This window comes from Ambystoma mexicanum, chromosome 7q, assembly GCF_040938575.1.
Source record: "Ambystoma mexicanum isolate Mex_15411 chromosome 7q, UKY_AmexF1_1, whole genome shotgun sequence".
Taxonomy (NCBI): domain Eukaryota; kingdom Metazoa; phylum Chordata; class Amphibia; order Caudata; family Ambystomatidae; genus Ambystoma; species Ambystoma mexicanum.
Window position 1 is genome coordinate 710,949,781 of NC_090941.1, and position 20,140 is coordinate 710,969,920.

The 20,140-nt window shown below is 45.5% G+C and overlaps 1 protein-coding gene across 4 annotated transcripts in view; it reads right to left on the minus strand.

Annotated features, from left to right (window-relative positions):
- Positions 1-20,140, minus strand: part of IFT88 (intraflagellar transport 88) — a 2,010,164-nt gene that overhangs the window by 333,507 nt on the left and 1,656,517 nt on the right. For all 4 annotated transcript variants that reach the window (XM_069640006.1, XM_069640003.1, XM_069640005.1 and 1 more), the window contains one exon: positions 3,515-3,575. In XM_069640006.1, coding sequence (XP_069496107.1) covers positions 3,515-3,575 — 61 coding nt within the window. The remainder of the gene's footprint in view (positions 1-3,514; positions 3,576-20,140) is intronic.

Below are 20,140 nucleotides of genomic sequence, written 5' to 3' on the forward strand. Positions count from 1 at the left end.
TCGGCCTACTGAAGGCTCGTTTCCGCAGCCTCAGCAGGTCTGGCGGGGCACTCATATACAGCCATGAGAAGGTTTCTAAGATGGTCATGGCATGTGTCATGCTGCACAACATGTGCATACGTAGGAATGTGCCCATGCCCCCTGACGCTGTACTGCATGCACCTGAAGATGATGATGATGATGAGGGTGGGGATGTGGAGGCACCTCAAGGAGTCCATGAGGCACAGGATGCACGTGCAATCCGACAGAGCATCATAGATGCATGCTTCTAGCAACCACGCATGGTGCCTATTACACGGAAAGGGGACCTGTGGCACTGTGTGTGTGTAGTACAGGCACATTGTGGACTGTACGCCTATGAAGGCCTCGTACGCAAATATCAATGTCCACACATGTCATTGGATGATAATGAGGTGCTGTATTGTTGATGTGATTTGATTTATACACCCTATGGACCCGCCACCCAGTGAAGCCCAACACACCCCCTCCACCCTACTACCTCCCCCCCCAACACCAGTGTCCAAATATGCATGCTGTCCGTGGGTAGACGCTATTGCAAGCCCCCTCTACGGGTATCAGGGGCACCCCTGCCCGTGGAGCGCAGGTTCCTGCCAGATCTGCGTTGGGGGCTGCCCTGGACGGAACTTGCCACGGATGAGGTCTCTGCCTGCTCGCGTCCATGCATGTCTCTGAGGGTTTGTGAGAGCTCCGAGAGCACACGGCGCACAGCAGCAAGTTCAGCACAGACGTCTTTGGACGTCGCATGCAGTTCCCCCCTCAGGCTCTCGGTGCTTTTCTCCATTTGTGCTCTCAGGCTCTCGGTGCTTCTCTCCATTTCTCCCCTGAGGCTCTCACTACTTTTCTCTATTTGTGCCCTGAGTGTCTCGGTGGATGTTTCCATGGCTGCCCTGGAACCCCCGCATTCATTTGCATGGTCCTTGAGTAGCGTGGACGCTTCCTGCTGTTGCTCGATCAGCAGGTCGAGGGACTGTTGCCTCTGCTGGGCCATGGACATTTGCGGTGGTGTGACAGGGGGGCTGCTCAACACATGTTGCCTTGGCACAGGACTTGTGGGGGTTGGCCAGTCGTCGTCTTCAGGGTGCCCCTGCGTGGTTTCGTCATGGTGTAGGGGATGGAACATGCAGGGGGATTGGGAAAGGTCATGGATGGTACCTACGTCGCCAGCACTGTTTTCCGTGTCGGAGCATGCTGGCATGACAGCTGTGTCACCTATGGTGCTGCTACCACCAGAGGCAGTGCCATCAGATACGTTCTTTGGGGGGACCTGTGGTGCTGGGGTTGTGGACTTGCTGGCTGCTGGGGTGCCTGTTGCAGTCCCCTCCAGTGTGCTGCCACTTGATTCCTGCTGCTGCCGTGTCTTGATCCTTGCACCTGAGGTGGAGGCTCTTGGGACGTTGGTCCTGGCCCTCTTTGCAGGCGTGCTGGTAGGGGTGTCCTGCAGCTCGTCGTTGGTATCGGACCCTGTGGTGGAGTAAAGAGGGGCGAGCGTTAGTTATGGGTCTGTCGGATTCGGAATGGCAACGTATCAAATGCATTGGGGTGGTACATGAGGCTGATTTGGGACTGGGCCTTGGAGGTGGTCTCATTTTCGTGTGGATTGAGGATGCATTCATTTGGCTGCCTGCAGTTAGGGGGTGCATGCTGCACATGTAGGGGTTGTTTATGGCTTCTTGATTGATTTGTTTGTTCATTCTGACTTTTAGAGGGCGCTGTCAGGGCTAAGTATGTATTGCACTATGGGGTCACATGGTACTGCACATGTTCGTGGTTTGTGGATTTCGCATTGTTTCTCTTGGCCAACCTACCTGATTCTCCGGATGTCGGCACTCCTTTCTCCATCCCTCCGACTCCCTCTATGCTCTCCATTCCTATGGTGGAGGCGCAGATTTCCTCCCAGGGGGTCAACTTGATGGGCGACTCTGAACCCCCCCCGGTAGCTGTGGCGATGTTCCTGTTCGCAGAAAGTATGCTGCGTACGCGGATCCGCAGGTCGTCCCACCGCTTGCGACATTGCTGTGGCGTGCGGGGTGTTGTCCCCACCGCACTTACGCGCTGTGCCACCAGGACCCATATGGCCTTCTTGTTGGCAAGGGCCGTCCTGGTCATTTGACTGGAGAAGACGACGGCGGAATTTTCCTGTAGGGTCTCGGTGAGCACGGTCAGTTCCTCTCGGGAGAAGTGTACCTGCCGCTTGCGGTCACACGCTTTCTTGGCTACCTTTCCCATATTTATTTTTTTAACTGGGGTTGCTAACGGGTTGGGATGTGTGTCAGGGTCGGATTTTTTATGGTTGTGTTGGGATTCGGATTTTATAGTTGTGCGGCGTGCTGTTTCCCGTTCCGGCCACATGCTTTTACTTCCGTTTCCGTATATTTACGGTGGCCGTAATTTGCGGTGCACGCTCGTTACGGTGACCGCTCATTACGGTGACCGCTAAGATGGGTGGCGGTATTGCACCTGGTGCAGCGTACGGCGGCGGTAAGGGCCGTTTTGGGGTCATTTCCGCCATCGCAGCCTTTCGGATTCCGCCATGGCGTAATGCTCGTGCCCGATGGGTCGTGATTGGCCGCACTTTGCTCCTTCGTGCTATGGCGGAAACGCTATTTACGCTGTTGCGGTCCGGTCAGTCAATTTCCGCCAGGGTCGTAATGAGGGCCAATGACTCCCCCATTCCACCCATGTAAAGAAACCACCATTGCTTAGAAGACATTCTCTTTCTACCCTTGTGGAAATATCTCCAGAGTTTTTGTGGCACCCTCCCAGAGGGCCTTGTAATGCATTGACCGAAAGGAGCTAAAATCCTCTGTGTTGTGGTCCTTGCCAAGTAGGTAGTGGCACGCTGTACGGGGATGGACACAGATATTTGTCTCTCATAGTCCAAGTAGAGCTTGAAACCCGAGGATGTTGGAGGGTTAGGCATGAAACACCAATCTAGAAAATTAGCTGACATTCCAGAAGTGTACTGTGTGTAAAAAGGAACTTGGTTCATGGTGCACATTGACACCGTAGAAATAGGCCCCAATGTCATCATGTACTGTATCTGTGGGAGCAATTTCGCCAGCAAAAGGCAATGCAGAGCAACAATCTGCTCCATTGGGGCTTAACGTTTCTAGACAGCTGTTGCAGGGGAAGATACATCTAAGATGTGGAATCTGGGCGGAATAAATCCATTGGAAATATAAATGTAAAAACGGCCCACCTAACAAAAGAATAAGAAAAGGTTGTATGTGATACATGACAAAAAAGGAATTATTTTGGAAAAAAACATTCAAAAGGCATTTGTAGGTGTGCCAAAAGGCATGTAAATGCAACTGGTTGATTGGAATAAAATGCTCACTGATTGCACAATTTATCATAGTGAGAATTAAAAAAAAAAGTGTAAGGGTTGGCAATGGGGATCACTTTGCGCTTGGCTAGAAATCAGATTATTTAAGAAGCCAATTTAATATTTTATTAAGTATGTGGATATTGTAAAATGTTTTGCAGTACTTACCACTGCTAGCACTTCCCTCTCGGCGGTTACGTCCACTGCCATCTCGACCAGATTTCACACGCTAAGAAAGAAAATATTTAGATTGACTTTTATACCTGTTGCTTAAACTAGATTGTGCAACATAGTTTATATTCCACAAACATTATCAGCAGCTTGGGTAACTCATCACCTTTCTAAAGAGTTGAAAACCTTGACTGAAAGGTAAACACAAGCATGAGCCTCCAGGTCTTTCCCATCACTCCCATCCCCGATAACCGCCTTTCAGCTGCATTCGCCTCAATTTGAAGAGATGAAAAAAAGTTACATCCCTATTACAATAGTCCTCAAGTGTGAAATCACATGAACATGATCACAGCCCATCTTACAAACCATAGGTCTAGACACCAGTGACCACATACTGAGCAGAAACATCAGTATCATTGATAGTAAAAATTGTTAGTCGTTACATGAAAAAAACAGCAGCCACATGCCCCTCAAATGTATATACCCCTCCCACATCCCACAGGGTGACACTGGACACAGTTATTAAAACATTACAAGCCCCAAGGTACTGAAAATAGTTGCATTTCAGTTTCACTGATACTTGTGCATCTTGCTAGGAGTTTCGGAATGCATAACAGATAGTAGCAAATAGTTACTAACTGAGGAAAATTAATGGGAGCGGCATCACTCTTGCTGATGTTAGATCTTCAGAACATCGTTGACACGGTGGTCCATAAGGTGCCATTGAGACTAAGCCAAGATATTGTAGGAGTTGGCAGGTCCAGCAAGTAATTCTGAATCTTCCTACCAGAGAGTATGTTGCATGTTTGCCTAGTGTCACAGATTCACATGGAGGAGGGGGATTGGGGAAAGCCGAGGAAACTCTGAGGGCCAGGATAGGCCATGTGTGACATGCATCGCCTGAAGTTGGTGTATGAGCCTCCCCAACCTGTGAGTAGCCCGGAGATGCCCCAGTAAGAGAAAATCTCACCAGATGGACAACCAGTATAAGTATTAATGAGCAAAAACCCAGGCTCCCTTGCACCAGTGCCCCAGCTGATACACAGTGACAGAAAACAGACACAGACCATTAGCTTACCAGTATACCAAGCACCAAAGCATACAGGAGTTACACCTAACAGCAACTGGTGCACAATTCCACTCCAACAGCAAAATAAACTATCACCATGGACAGTAGAGGTCACCACTTGAAGTGGGGGGAGAGCGGGCAGTTTAAGAACCATGTTACAGGGAAGTGAGGCGACCTGCAGAATCATATGGGCACCATAACACAGCTGCCTGATTTAACGATCAGTCAGGCAATTGTTGAACATGTCAGGGAGGGAGATCCACAGCAGATTACGATAATAGGAAGGGGGCAACAAATGATGGTGAGGTGAGATCAAAAAGCCTTGCCCAATTCTGTGACCTAGACATATGGGCAAATGACCCACCAATTCTAAACTTTATTTCAACGCTTAATACTGCTAAAGGAGTATAGAAGTAAACAGAAGGAGACCAGCAGTGAAGCAGTTAGGACGGTGTTCCAGAAAGTAGATGTGGTGAGCAAGACAGTGAGAGGAGGAGAGAACAGGTGGCTGAGCAAGAGAGACCAGTATCTGAGGGAGATTAGCCAGCAAGGACAAGTTGGTGCAAGCAGCATGCTTGGGCTATAGCCCAGAGCCTGCCAAATGCCACATGCTATTAAGGAGTTCTGCAAACCTACATGGGGTTACAGTCCATATCCTGGTGGAAACTAGTGAGGTCAAACATTTTTGGAGGAACCCTGGGGTGCACATTTCGAACAAATAACTGAGTGCTGTCTCTATTTATTTCCGGGTCTGTTAGGCTACTTTAAATGGAGAGATAGAGACTGTTCTGACAGGTCAGATAGGTACTTTTAAAATCAATTTAATCATAAACACATCATAAATAATTCAAGAACATTCCACTTTAAAAACATACAAGGAACTCATAAATGGTCCTTCAATTCCAGCGATCATGCAGTGGGTAAAGGACAATACATGAATGTACATCAGATTCTCCTCAATCCCTAAACACGTGGATCAGAAGAGGTACAAGAGCGCATCGCTCTTTTTAGTCTAAATCTCACAGTGTAGTCTTTCACAGGTTGTAGACTCTCAACATGTTTCCACAAAAGGAACGTAGAAGAAAGTGCCTGGGTTTAATTAAGGAAGTATTCCAGTACATGATGACATTGGAGCCTATATTTATGGTGTCAATGTGCACCATGACCCAAGTTCCTTTTTTCACACAGTACACGTCTGGATTGTCAGCTAACTTTCTAGATTGGTGTTTCATGCCTAACCCTCCAACGTCCTCAGGCTTCAAGATGTGCTTGGACTATGAGAGACAAATATCTGTGTCCATCCCCGTACAGTGTGCCACTACCTCCTTGGCAAGGACCACAGCACAGAGGATTTTAGCTCCTTTCAGTCAATGCATTACAAGGCTCTCTGGGAGGGTCCCACAAAAACTCTGGAGATATTTCCACAAGGGTAGAAAGAGAATGCCTTCTAAGCAATGGTGGCTTTTTTACAAGGGTACATATTTTTTGACTATACAGTGGCGGAAGTCACATGAATCACATACATAGGAGGTCATTACGAGTTAGGAGGTAACCATGAGGCTATTAGCGGCATGACTACCCCCTTACAGGGTACAGGGTCCGGGTTCCTTGAATGAGGAATTACCGGGCCACTCCGACCTTGGAGGGCCCGGTAATTCCTCATTCAAGGAACCCATCCCCATTCCCTTTCGAGCCCCCATAGGGCTCAATGGGAATGGGGAGCGTGCTAACAACGGGCCTGTTAATAACAGGCCCGTTGTTAGCACCCTGGTCTGCTTGCGAGACCCGCTAAGGCCGCCTGGTTTTACCTGGCGGCCTTAGCGGGTCCCGCAAGCAGAACTAGTAATTAGGCGGTAAGGGGTTGAGGGATCCGGCACCTTTACCGGTGCCGTTAACCCCTTACCGCCTAACTCGTAATGACCCCCATAGTGTGGTAGTAAGCACCAGGTTTGCTACCAGTACTATACAGAAAGCAACGAAAATGGCGGATGAAAGGGTGCTAGCATACAGTGATGATTACGCGGCAGCACTGATGAAAGCTATTTCCATCATAAATAGCAGTGACCTAGAGAAGACTCAACAACCGAACGACTGGGACGAACTGGTACAACTCAAGAAACGGCTAATATGAACAAAACTCTTTGGAGCAACAATGCTAGAGTATCTGAAGAATAAAGCACTCCCACAGGGCTTAATGGTCCATAATGAACTGCAATTATTCTTAGATATCGAGAAGTTCTGAATCCAATGGAACTACATTGCGAATCGTTGTGGCTGGGATTGGTGGATTCTTATCATCGATACAGCCAAAGAAACTTGTGAGAAAATTGAAATTGATCTTAAGAAAATCGGACGATGACATGAAGAAGCTTGTCTCACTCGACAACTACAAAAAAAGAACTGAGGAGATTGAAAAAGAAATGAAAGAGTTTAAAAACAACAACACACAAAAGGATTCAGAGGCTCAAGAAGGACCTAGCCCATTTCAGCCACGAACGTGCGTTCCCCTGTGTTAAAGATGACTATAAGTACAAATTCCAGCAACAAGCAGGAGGAAGCAGACCTAATAGACGAGTAAACTTCAGGGGAACATCGTACAGCATGAGCAATAATAGTAGTGATCCAGACGACCCAGGCAAAGGAACTTCAACTAACAAAACCCTGGTGAGAGGGCCAAGGACAACAAAATAGACGACAAGGGAACAACAGTCGTAGACCATCTACACAACCTTTTTTATATCAAGGCCAGCCCAGAGGCAACTGGGACCAAGACAGATGCCAGACAAGGAGCGGGAATCACTTTTAGTCAATATTTCCGACTATACTCCAACAAAAATAGAAGAACAGGTTTTAAATAAAGGCTTAGGTTTCGGGTTGACAAAAGAATACGACCCGTTTTAATTGCGGATCGAGTTCAACAAGCTGAGGAGGACCATCCACCTTAAAGAATTTTTAAAAACAACGAATCAGGGAACACACATGAATCAGCCAAGAACTACACAGGCCTCAGGAACCCATCCACGTTCTGCACACCAATATGCAGCCACTCCCCTGAATCTCAAGTGTTTGAACACAGAGTGCTGGCTGACCTGGCTAAATTGGAAAAAGAGAAACCAAAACATTTATTTTATTTCATTTATTCATATTTTTAAAGCGCACAGCAGCACGGGGGCATTGTGGCACTGTTATAGATAAAGACATCAAGCTGGTTAGAGAGGAAGGCAAATGGTTACAAGGTAATTTACATTACAGGGGCATAATGGATACATATACTGGCATTGCAGACACATATCGTTACGGTATGGTTGAGGGTCAGTGGTGGTAAGGACAAGGGTAAGGTTTAATTGAATAGTGTGGTTTTAAGAGATTTACGAAAGGAGTACAGCGAGGGTTCTGCTCTGAGTGAGTTGGGGAGAGCATTCCAGAGCTTAGGTGCTATGTGAGGGAAGACAATGCCGCCGGCTTTGGCTCTTCTTATAGTGGGAACTCGGAGTAGGTTAGCATGGTGGCTTCTTTTAGGACGCATGGAAAAATTCTTGGTTATGGTTCGGATAAGTAGGGGGGTGCTGTGAGATTGGTGCATTTGTGTGTGAGGGTATTTTAAAATTGATTCTTTCCTTGAATGGGAGCCAGTGTACGTTTCTTCTGGCCTGTGATACATGGTCAAATTTGGGGATGTGTAGTGCAACGCACAGAGCATTATTTTGCACTATTTGGAGCCTGTTTAAGTTTTTGGTTGATGTGCCAGCTAGAAGGGCGTTGCAGTAGTCCAATCTGGCTCCTATAGTAGCTCTGCCGATGGAGAGGCAGTTGGGTGGGGTAAGGTAGGGTTTTATGGCATAAATGAGTTTAGTGGTCAGTGCGGATGCGGAGGAGATGGCGCTGACTTGTCTTATCATGAAGAGTGTGGCGTCTAGGTAGACTCCTAAGGTCTTCACGGTTGAGGAGACAGGTATGTTAGTATTGTCAATGGTCATGTGTGACTATTCGGGGGTGAGTTTGGTTAGAGTTTTGCTGGGGGCTAGGATGATGATCTCGGTTTTATCGCCGTTTAAGCAAAGACCATTAATAGCCATCCAGGTTTGGATAGTGGTATAAATCTTAAGGAGAGCTTCTGCGTCTTGGTCATAATCTCCGGAGAGGGGGAGGAGAACTTGTGTGTCGTCAGCATAGTTTGTGTAAGCTATGCGGAGAGTGTCCAGTAAGTCAATAGAGGGGTTTGGTGAAGAGGTTGCAGAGTGTCGGTGCGGTGCATGACCCTTGTGGGACTCCACAACTGATGGTGGTGGCGGGAGCGTTGACCTGGTCTGAGTACACTTTCATGGACCTACCTTCTAGGAAGGAGGTGATCCATGTGGTTGCTTTGTGAGAGAAGTGTGCTGCGTTGAATAGGTGAGAGGTGAGGATGCTGTGGTCCATTAGATCAAATGCTGCAGTGAGATCGAGCAGTAGAAGGAGAGCAGGTTTTCCTGTGTCCATAATTTTGGTGATTTGATTCTTTAAATCTAAGAGGGCAGTTTCAGTCTCATGGCCTTCACGGAAACCGATTGTCTTCTGCCTAAGATGGCATGGGTTTCCAGGTAGTGTTGGATTTGGTTATGGGTGGCTTTGTCTAAGATTTTGAGGAGGAAGGGGATGGTGGTGATGGGATGATAGTTTCTGGGGGAGGAGGGATCAAGGGAAGGTTTTTTTAGGAGCGGGCGTTCCCAGGCTTCTTTTAGGCATTGTGGTACGGTTCCAGAGGAGAATGAAGCATTGATGAATGCTGTGATGATTGGGGTGAGTCATTCAGTGCACTCTTTGATGATGGTGGGTGGGCAGATATCCCCTTTGCAAGAGCATGGTTTGATGTTTTTGAGAAGGTCAGAGACTTCTGTCTCTGTGACTTCTCTGAAGGCGAAAAGGGGTGTTTGCGAGTGAAGATTGTGAGTGGGAGGTGAGGGAGGACTGGTGTGGGTATTGAGAGCTTTACGTTGGGAAGCTATTTTATCTTGGAGCGTTTTAACTTTATTGTGGAGGGCAGTCTGGATGCCTGTGCACCCTGCCTCAGCCTTGATGATTTCATCCGGGCGGGAAGCGGGTGTTGTAAATTCTTTGAATATGGAGAATATTTCTCTTGATTTGGAGCTGGCTTTAGTGATTCTCTGGTTATAGGATTAGGATTTAGCTTCGAATATAGCTTTTGTGGAGGTCAATGAGATCTCTTTGAATTCGTTGAGCGAAGATTGGTTAGGCGCTGATTGCCACATGGATAGGGCTTTTCGTTTTTTGGTGCGAAGGGCAGATAGTTCTTCTGTGAACCAGGAGTTGGAGTGCATAGATTTGTTTTCTTTTTTTATCTTCTAGAGGGGCAATCTTTTCAATGGCTTAGGTGAGAGCATTGGTATAGATGTTTGCGAGAGAGGTGGGCTCATGGATAAATGGAGGATTGAGTTCAGGAATATCGAGAAGAGGAGCGAGGTTGGTAGCAGTGAGTTTTTTGGAGCTTCTTACTTTAGCGGGGGGCAGGAGTTAGGGTTTTGTAGGTAGGAGTGGTGGGAATGGAGAATTGTACATAGTAGTGGTCTGTCCATGGGAGGGCTGAGATGGAGGTGATGGCAGATGAGCAGTTGTGATCAGCAATCCAGTCAATGGACCGGCCTTTGCAATGAGTAGGTGGTGTTTTTGTGTTCGATCCCCATGTGTGAGAGTTCTTTGGCTATGTGTGCAGCTGCTTTGTCCTTAGGGTCAGATAATCTAAGGTTCATGTCACCTAGAAGGATAGTTTTAGTAGAGCTTTTAAGATTGTTATCTATGATTTGGAGAAGTTGCTTTTGGTAGTCTGGAGGTGATCCTGCGGTGATTATGATGTTTATGATGCAGTTTGGGGAGAGGGCTAGTTTGGCAGTGAGAAGATTAGCGTTGTTGTCCCATTGTTGGTTACACATTCTGATGGTGAGGGTGTTTTTGAAGATGAGGGCAACGCCACCACCTTCAGAGGTTTTGAGGTCCTGTCTAAGAATGGTATAACCTTGGGGGAGGACAAGGTGGATAGATGGGCTGGAAGCTTCATGGAGCCAGGTTTCGGATACGGCTAGTGGGTCTAATTTGTGGAAGGTAATGAGATAATTGGGCATGGACAGAGCGAGCATTGATGAGTGCGCATTTTAAGTCTAGGTTGGCTGGTGGAGGATTATGTGTGTTGGTGTTGGGGGTAAGAGAGGTGGTGTGTGCGTGTATGAGTGGGGGAGGTAGGAGTGTGATAGGGGCGGGGTGATGGGGGATAGGGTGGTGTGCATGGTCAGAGAGGTGTGTGTGTGCGAATGATGTGTGGGTGCGAGAGCTAAGTCTGTGGTTCCTAAGGTGCGTGGAGGGTGGTGTGCTGCAGTGAGAGAAGAGGGGCTTGGTGCGCGTTCTTACTCTACAGAGCCTGATGTGGTGAGGGAGATGTCCAGTCGGATCGGTGTTGCAGTGGCTGAATGCAATTTGGAGTGCTGTGGATGATGCAGTGTGCAAGAGGTCTGGTAGTGGTGTGAGGTCTGGGTGTTCCAAAACTTGTCTGAAATGGAAAAAGAAGCCATGGATTCACTGGCCAAAAACCAACAGATTGTCATCAAAAAAGCAGACAAATAAGGGGGGATTGTCATCTTCAATAGAGAAGACTATGCTAATGAGTGTCGGAACCAACCTAGCAATACCAACTACAACATACGACACAGAGAGGACCCCACTAAAGATCTAAAGGGGCACATTGAAAACAAAGTGTCAAAAGCGCAAGAGAGAGGCTGGATATCCAAACAAGAAACTGAGTTCCTTACAAACAAAAAACCCAGTACACAGACTTTCTACTGCCTCCCCAAAATACATAAAACACTTGTAAAACCACCTGGGAGACCCATCGTGTCTGGCATTAACTCAGTGTTAGAACCTTTATCGAACTTTGCGGATCACTACCTGAAAGTACATGTGAATGAAAGTAAGTCCTACCTCAAAGAGACTTCGATCCAGAAACGTCACTCCTCGTAGGACTCGGCATAGTCGCATTATATACGAACATGCAGACCCAGTCCCCACCTCCTTCATCCTCTGGTGCATCGAGGTAGCTTTGAAAAGGAACTATTTTGAATTTGAAAGAAACTTCTACCAAAAAATTGAGGGCACAGCAATGGGCGCAACTATGGCACCTAGCCTAGCCAACTTGTATGTTGAAACTTTTGAAAAAACCCACATAAATAATGAGACCAACCCATTCATAAGAAACATCAAGAAGTGGACGCGGTATATTGATGACATCCTGATCATTTGGGAAGGCCCAACACACAACACCACAGGGGTTTTCACTTGGTTGAATGCACTCAACCCCCATCTGAACTTCACAATGACAGTGAACAACCAAACAACTAACTTTTTGGATCTGATCATTTTCCACCAAGAAGGTAAACTTGCAGTAAAACCTTATCACAACCAACAGACAAGAAAGCACAGTTGAACTACAGAAGCTACCATGTTAAACACCTCTGTGACAATCTACCCTTCGGGCAGTTCCTGAGATTAAAAAGAAATAGTTCACAGAACACGACATTTGAAGAAGAAGCGGTTACTCACTACGAAACTACGAAACAAAGGCCACCCCAGGAAAACGATCAAGAGGGCATCCAAATGGGACAACAACAACAGAGAGGCCCTCCTTGAAAGAAAAAGAGAAAAAACACCAGAAGAGAGACTGGTATGCGTCAGTACCTTCACTGACCTCAGTCTCAGAATTAGAAACATGATCCAAAAACACTGGAGGATTTTCAAGACAACCTAGAATCCCCTCGTACCTCCAATCTTTGCTTGCAAAAAGAGCACCTCGATTGGCAACAGAGTGAGTAGCAGCAAATTAGAAACCTACAAAACGACTGAACAGAGCACCACAACACTATGGGGGATGGAAAAACCCACACAGCACCACCCCTGTGGGACCTGCTGAGTGTGCAGACTTACCACAAAAAGCAAGGAGGTAGACATTGGAACAAACAAAAAATGGGAACAGAGGACATTTTCAAACTGCAACACTGATCATGTTATCTATCTTATTAAATGTCCCTGTGGCCTAGCGTATGTGAGCAAAACCAACAGAAAAGTGAACACCAGAATAATTGAACATCAAAGCTGTCTGAATAATAAAACAGAAAAGGCGCCCATGGTTAAGCACTTTATCAAGATGAACCATGGACATGAAGAGTTCACGTGCACAGTCCGCCAAGTCCTGACAGGAGATAACTCAACCCATATGGAAAACCTGCTCCTTATAAAAGAGCAAGAGCTGATTTATATTTTAAGGAGTGATATCACAGGACTGAAAGAGGCCATAGAATGGCACACAATAAAATAAAAGACGAATCAGCACAGTGAGCATCGCCTCCCGAAGGCAACGCACAATGGCCAAGGATCCAGTGAGGGGTCAGGGATCACAAAAGGAATGCAGAAGAAAGTGCCTGGGTTTAATTAAGAAAGTATTCCATGACACTTGGACACAATCACGAATAATAGAAGAGACACTGGCATCAGAAAACTGCCAAAATCTGACCCAATAACCCTTTACTCTGTGCACCGAAGTACAATGCGAACAGGACACACTAAAGTGACGTCGCATCAGGCCACCACCAGAGTGAGGGTACAGCACTATAACCTTGATAGGCATGCGTCCACTATTACTATAGTAACAACAGTTACCGGCAGAGAATCGGCACTTAATACTGGCAGCATCGGACGAGGAGTATAGACATTCCAAGATGGCGCCCAAATTGCAGATACACCTTAGAACAGAAAAAAAGGACTGACTGGGCGCACTCAATGTTTTGAGCGGCGCCATGGCAACAGACACTTGTTTGACAGCAGACACGGCAAGGGAGTCGAGGCGAAGCTGTGCTCGCGCCCACAACAGAACGCTTGGAGTAATACCAATGATGAAGCTGCTCGCGTTCATCCCCAGACGGGATTTATGACAGCCCGCTACAAGGTGAGAGATTATCACAACAACTAGGCAGCAAAGTAGGGAACGCAGAAGTAGTGATACTATATGAATCTTGTGCTTGCCGCACACCACCGCGGACCGCTGCAGCTACGGACACAAGCTTCATTATGTCACCAACAAAACCGCTAGGACAAAGACGCGCGACACAAGAAAATCAGGATGTGAGACGGATTTAATATCCTACGCAGCGCAATGACAGAACAATGTGAGGGATAATCATAAGAACCATGTAGCAAAGTAGGGCACGCACGAGTAGCGATACTCTATTAATCTTGCGTGTGCTGCAGTTATGGACACTGACATGAGGTTCATTCTGTCACCAATAGAACCACTGGGACATAGACCCGTAACATGAAAAAACTAGGATGCAAGAAGGATTCAATACCCTATGCTGCGCTAAAACAGGAGAGCGCCCTCCAGGACTCGGCAGGTATGAGTTTTTCTGTGACCATGCCACACCGGAAGATACAATGATTAGTGCCCTATAAGAACACACCAACCATACAAATGCTGTTTCTCTACCTGGTCTTTAGGAACAAATGCTAAACACCCTTCAGTCATGAATAGGACCAGACAAGGGCTGATTGCTATACAGCACAAATTACACCAAGGGCCACTGACCCAGGGCCAATCTTACCAGCAGAAGACCACCACTACTATACCAATAGGTGGGTACACCCATGTTCATAAACAACTGAATAGAAAAATTGAAAAGTTAAAGTTTCTGTTTGTAGTACAGGTTTAAAAACCTGGTTGTCTTACGAGGAGAATTGTAAAAGCATATGTTTATGCTTTTCTCCCAAACAGGCACAACTAAGGACACAACCTGGTCCTGGCAATAACTGATTTTAGTATTGAATGCCCCCATGGTGCCACTGCAGGTAATCCATCACCTACAGCGGGCTCATGCCCACATTAGGAGCAAGAATAGAATTGTAGCATTCATAGCTCACCCTATTCATCTTTGTTTTTATCTGACAGACCAACATTTATGGAAAATATGGTTGGTGACCAATCCCAAACTCATCAGCGAACCAATGTTTGAATATCTCTGGGTGATTACACTCCTGAAGAAGGTTCAATATTAAAGTGCATATGAACTGAAACATGTTGAGACACTGCAACCTACGAAAGACTACACAGTGACATTTAGACTAAAAATAGTGATGCGCTCTTGTACCTCTTCTGATCCACATGTTTAGGGATTGAGGAGATAACTATGTTTAGAATCTGATGTACATTCATGTATTGTTCTTTACCCACACCGTGATCGCTGTAATTGAAGGACTATTTATGAGTTCCTTGTATGTTTTTAAGGTGTAATGTTTTTGAATTACTTATGATGTGTTAAGGATTAAATTGATTTTAAAAGTACTTATCTGACCTGTCAGAACGGAAACTAGTGGGGACCATATTCTGAGGAGGAGTGTAGCTAGGTGGTGGAGCTATAACCCAGACACCAGCAGGACCAGACCAAGGAGAACTAACACATTAAGTTGGACATTATAAGCCTGGGAATGAGGAAAAAAAGAAGCAAGCTGAGCTCTATGACCCTCAGACTGAGTTTTTGGCCAAGAAGCCATTGCACGATATATCCCAAACAATGTGTTTCACTAGGACCTTCTGAAAGGACCAGTGGTCCATGGTTAGGTTCAGTTTATAGCCTTTGCTCTTAGCTGTCTCCTGATTGCTTTCGTGACACTGTCTTTTTGGTAGACTATCCAAAAGCAGGGAACCATAAGAGAAGGAGAGATGCTGTCTTAATCAAGTTGATCTCATTTTCAGTTAGCCATCCTGACACTTTTGGGAATGGCCATTTCCTTTGCAGTTTTAGACCTCGGCCCCATGGAGTCCACCCCACCTACTGTGATAAATCCAGGGAATGTGTCCCCTCTCCCCAAGGGGGAGCCATCCCCTTTGTGACTAGGGAGGTGGGCCTGCAAAGCTTATCACACCCTAGGGGACAGGAGAAGTGGGCTCTCACTGGGGGTGCCCCCTTAGAGGACAGGAAATCCCTAGAAAGGCATGCGAGTAAATCGCCAGTCTATCAAGATCCCAATGTCTTTGTTGGCTATATGGAAGTTGGACTGTATGAAACTTTAAATCTTCCTGTACAATTGGCTGCTATAGTTTCTGACACTTTGTACACACCATGCTTGCCTGGGATAGAAGAATGGTGGCCAATCAGAACGGAACTAAGAGAGAAAGCCGTGGAGCTCAGGGAGCCCAAAAACCTCCTCCTCCTGGGAAGTGTGGTTGGACAGAGAGAGTGTATGCCAATCGTGGAGGACCGAGTGGTGGCAGAGCCCGCGGAACAGTCATGACCCTGCCGGGTCGGACGCCGGAAGCGCTTGGCTGTTCAGAGGGTCCAGGAGCAGACACTAAGCAAGACACAGTGAACTGGTGCACTGAGAAGTGACCAACAGAAGACCCGAAGGAAGAGAGCGAGGACTAAGTCTACTGCAGAGCACTCCTGAGAGGCCGAAGAAGCAGCACCAGGGCAGTCCAGCTCACTGGCTCTCTCGAGGAGCACAGCCAGGAGGCCAAAGATAAACAGTCACTCCAGGAAAACGCCAGAAAGGCGACGAGAACCTTAAAGACTCCAAGGTGGAGTGAGAGAGACCCGACACCAAGGCAGGGTGAGAAACAGAATACCCTGAGGCAAGATGAGAGAACTAAAACCCCAATGCGGGGTATAAGACGTGTGGCCCCACAGCAGCGTGAGAGAAGTCAAACCTCACCCCGTTGTGGGGCCATGCGTGAGACGGGTGAAAAAAACAAGACCCCAAGGTGGGGTGAAAGGGAGAATACCCCAGGCTGGGTTGAGTGAACCAAGATCCCAAAGCTGGGTGAGAGAGAACAGAGCCGAAGGCGGGGCGAGCAAGAAGAGCCAAAACCACAGCCAAAACCACAAGGCGGGGTAAACTATGTCCAACCCGAAAGCTGTATGAGAGAACTAAGAACCAAGGTGGGGTGAGAGAAATAAGACCCCAAGGCAGCGTGAGAGAAGCACAGCCCCAAGGCAGGGTGAGGGAAGCACAGCTCCAAGGCGGGGTGAGAGAAGTAAGAACCCGAAGTGGGGTGAGAGAAGCAAAACCATAGGAAGGGTCGAACCAGGTAAAATCTCAAGGTGGGATGAGGATAACAAGAGCCCAAGACGGATTGTGGGAAGCACCACCCCAAGGCGGAGTGAGAGAAGCATGACCGCAAGGTGGAATGAGAGAAGCCCAACCCCAAGGTGGAGTGAGAGAAGCACAACCCCAAGGTGGAGTGAGAGAAGCACAACCCCAAGGTGGGGTGAGAGAAGCACAAGCCCAAGGTGGGGTAGAGAAGCACAACCCCAAGTCGGGGTCAGAGAAGAAACCGAAGTGGGGTGAGAGAAGAAAAACCCTAGGACTAGTTGAACGAGTCAAAATCCCAAGGTGGGATGAGGGAAAAAAAATCCCAATGCTGGGTGAAAGAAGCGAGGCCCCGAGGGGGAGTGAGAGAGTCGAGACTCGAAGAGGGGTTAAGAGGAACAAAACCCCTAGACGGGGTACAGATCAAGAGATGCCAAACTGGAGAACGTGCCAGGACTTTCATTGGTGGGGAACATCAGAAGAAAACCTAGAGCGAGCATATGAAACAGGGATTGCAAAGTGGAAGTGAAGGCCACAGATATTCATGCTACTCACTTGAACTGTGCATCTGGGCGAGGAGACTATTCTTTTGAAAAAGAGACACCAGGGTGGGAATCAGAAACCAGCCACCATTCTTTTGTTGGGCAAGCATCCTAATTGTTTCTTTCCTGAATATATGTTTTGCCTTGTTTCTTCAGTGGAAGGGACATAATTAAGGTTAGCATAGGATTCTGGACCGAGGCCTTTTTCCTTGTTAGTATCCCAAGATTAGGTCTTTTTACTTTGAAGCAAGAATAACATTGATACTTATCATGCCTCCTTGTCTGTCTCCTTATTCTGACTTACCACACTACCCTGTTGTTTACAAATAAAGGTTTTGAAATGCACTTTTGTCTTGTGTGTTCTGTTAGTCTCCCTTGCTCTCACTCTCTATCAAATGTATATATAACATTTTGGGGAAAAAACGTACAACAAAGTTAAGGTTAAACTATTAAACTAACAAAATCTTAAAATTTACAAAAAGAAGAAAACATAATGTTATGGTAACAATATAAAATATATTATCAATACATTTAAAAAATATTCTATTTAAATCAAATATTGTAACCTTAACTCACCCCATTTTTGTTTTGTAATATTTAGGTTGGATTGTAAACATGTTTACAGTGAAGGTGATGTCATTTGTTTTTATACATATTTGTGTTTGATGAAAATGTGAAATTATTTTTATTGATTATATTTTTAATGTGCATTATTTTTGGGCTGCTTTTGTTACTATATTTACCATTATTCAGTAATTATTTATAAGTAGAAGTCTGATGTTTGTATGTGTGTTTATGTAAAGTAGGACTATAATAATAAAAATGTCACTAAATTGGTAGATTGTATAAATTGTGTACATATTCATATTATTGAAATAAATGTTACAAAATTATGTTTGTTATATTGTCTTTTTGTTGTTTAGTGTATATTTGATGCTTATATATGCCGTATATTGTATTCTATGTGTATTTTTACTTAAGAATAAATGATTTACCCCATGTAATGTTCTTTCTGATGGATGTTTAGCCTAGGGATTCCTCATCTTAGATATATTTTCTTGCCTTCCAGCAGTCTAGGAAACCTTTTCCCAGCAGGAGGCGTTGGGCGGCCTGGTGTTGAGGGTCTTCGAGTCTTCGGCTCGGAAGCAACATCGGCGTTGGTACAAACAGCGCATGTGACGCCTGATTACCTCAGTTGCCATTTATTTCCCATGCACAGCCGCGTTGGGGATTAAGGACAAAAGAGTGGACGCTTAAGTGCTAAAAGAGTGAGTCGTCGTAGAACTAGAGGGGAAAGCTCCTTAACCGTGGGCTGGGCGGGCTTTGAAGAATCAGTGGGAGGAACATCCTTCAGAAAGATCATTACCAGGGGCAATTTGTTGTTATAATGGATAGTTTTTTTCCACAGATTCCTCATTTTAGATGGACTCTCATAGCAGTAAGATATCACAGACGAGGGAAAGAGCGAACTCTGTGTTAATTATGCCACCACTTGTTGAATAAATGATAGGTACAATTTAAATCCTTTATAGGCAATTATCAATAAAAAAAGTATAATTTTCTAATAAAGGTTTCAAAGGTTTCAATTATGAGGTTATTGGGAGAACAAGGTTGACAGATTAACATATATGACATTTCTTTTGATATTTAGTAAATAATGCTGTGGTGGTGGCTATACATTTTTCCATTCTATGAATATTACAAATATTATTCCACCATCCTCTTATTGTAATTTTTTGAAAATCCTTCCAATTAGAAGTAATCATTCGAATTGCTATTAAAATAGATAAAAGATCAAATAAGAATAATGTATTTTTAATGAACTAATCGAAAGACTACCTAATAAAATATTAGAAACATTTAAGGCGATGGGACATTAAATATTCATGCCAGAATTTCTCAACAAACGAGCATTCATAAAACAAATGCTCAAATGAGCCACCATCTGAGCGGCAAGACCAACAATACCCAACATTCGTAAACTTTGCATTAGCTAATTTGAACAGAGTTCAAAATGCACTATGAGTGAAGAAGAAACGCGTTTGAGTTATATTGGCTGCTGATGGCGACATTCAATTGACTTTAGACCAAATCAAGGACCATGTAAGTTCATCAAATATCTTCCCACAAACAATTTAATTGATACATTTAAAACAGAATGTTCCTTGTCTAATTCGGCTTCTAATCAGAATATGGAATTAATGAATGTTTGTTTCGATAAACTGGATTTCTTTCCACGGAATGTATTAATTTCAGACTCTTTCAGACTTCAATTTATGGAGTATACAGCCACAGAGATCAAAATATTAATATGCTATACAATGTTGCCTAATTTATTTGAATGTTGGTATTGCAGGTGTTTTGTATGTAAATTGTGATGAGCATGTTTTGTGCAACGTAGTGCCTAATAAGACAGCATGTCTGGGCCCTGAGCACTGTACATTCATTCTCTCTTTGCATTGCCCTTCCCTTATTCACCAAACTTAAAAAGATCATGGCACATTGTCCCTAATCTGTGACACCATCCCACAGTAGTGACAGAATAGTGAATGGCATAAATATGTATCTGTTATGGCAAATAGAACAGCCCTTTGTAGCCACAGTCTCAAAGCTAGTACATAAGAACTCTTTCAATTTCTTGCGCGCCCATCTCTCTTTCAAATTACTTGAATTATTTTCCCTGCCCCCAGCATCTCCCACCCACTTACTGTACTCCTCTGCACCCATCCCTTGGGCCCCTTCTAAAAAAACCAAACCCCAGATAACCTTTGCTTCATTTTCCGCTGGTCCTCTGTGTGAGATGGTCTTATTTTCCATGCTTTTCTCTACACCTTATAATGTGATTTTGAGTGGAAATAAAATAAGCCCCTTTTCCAATGATCCAAATCTCATCTG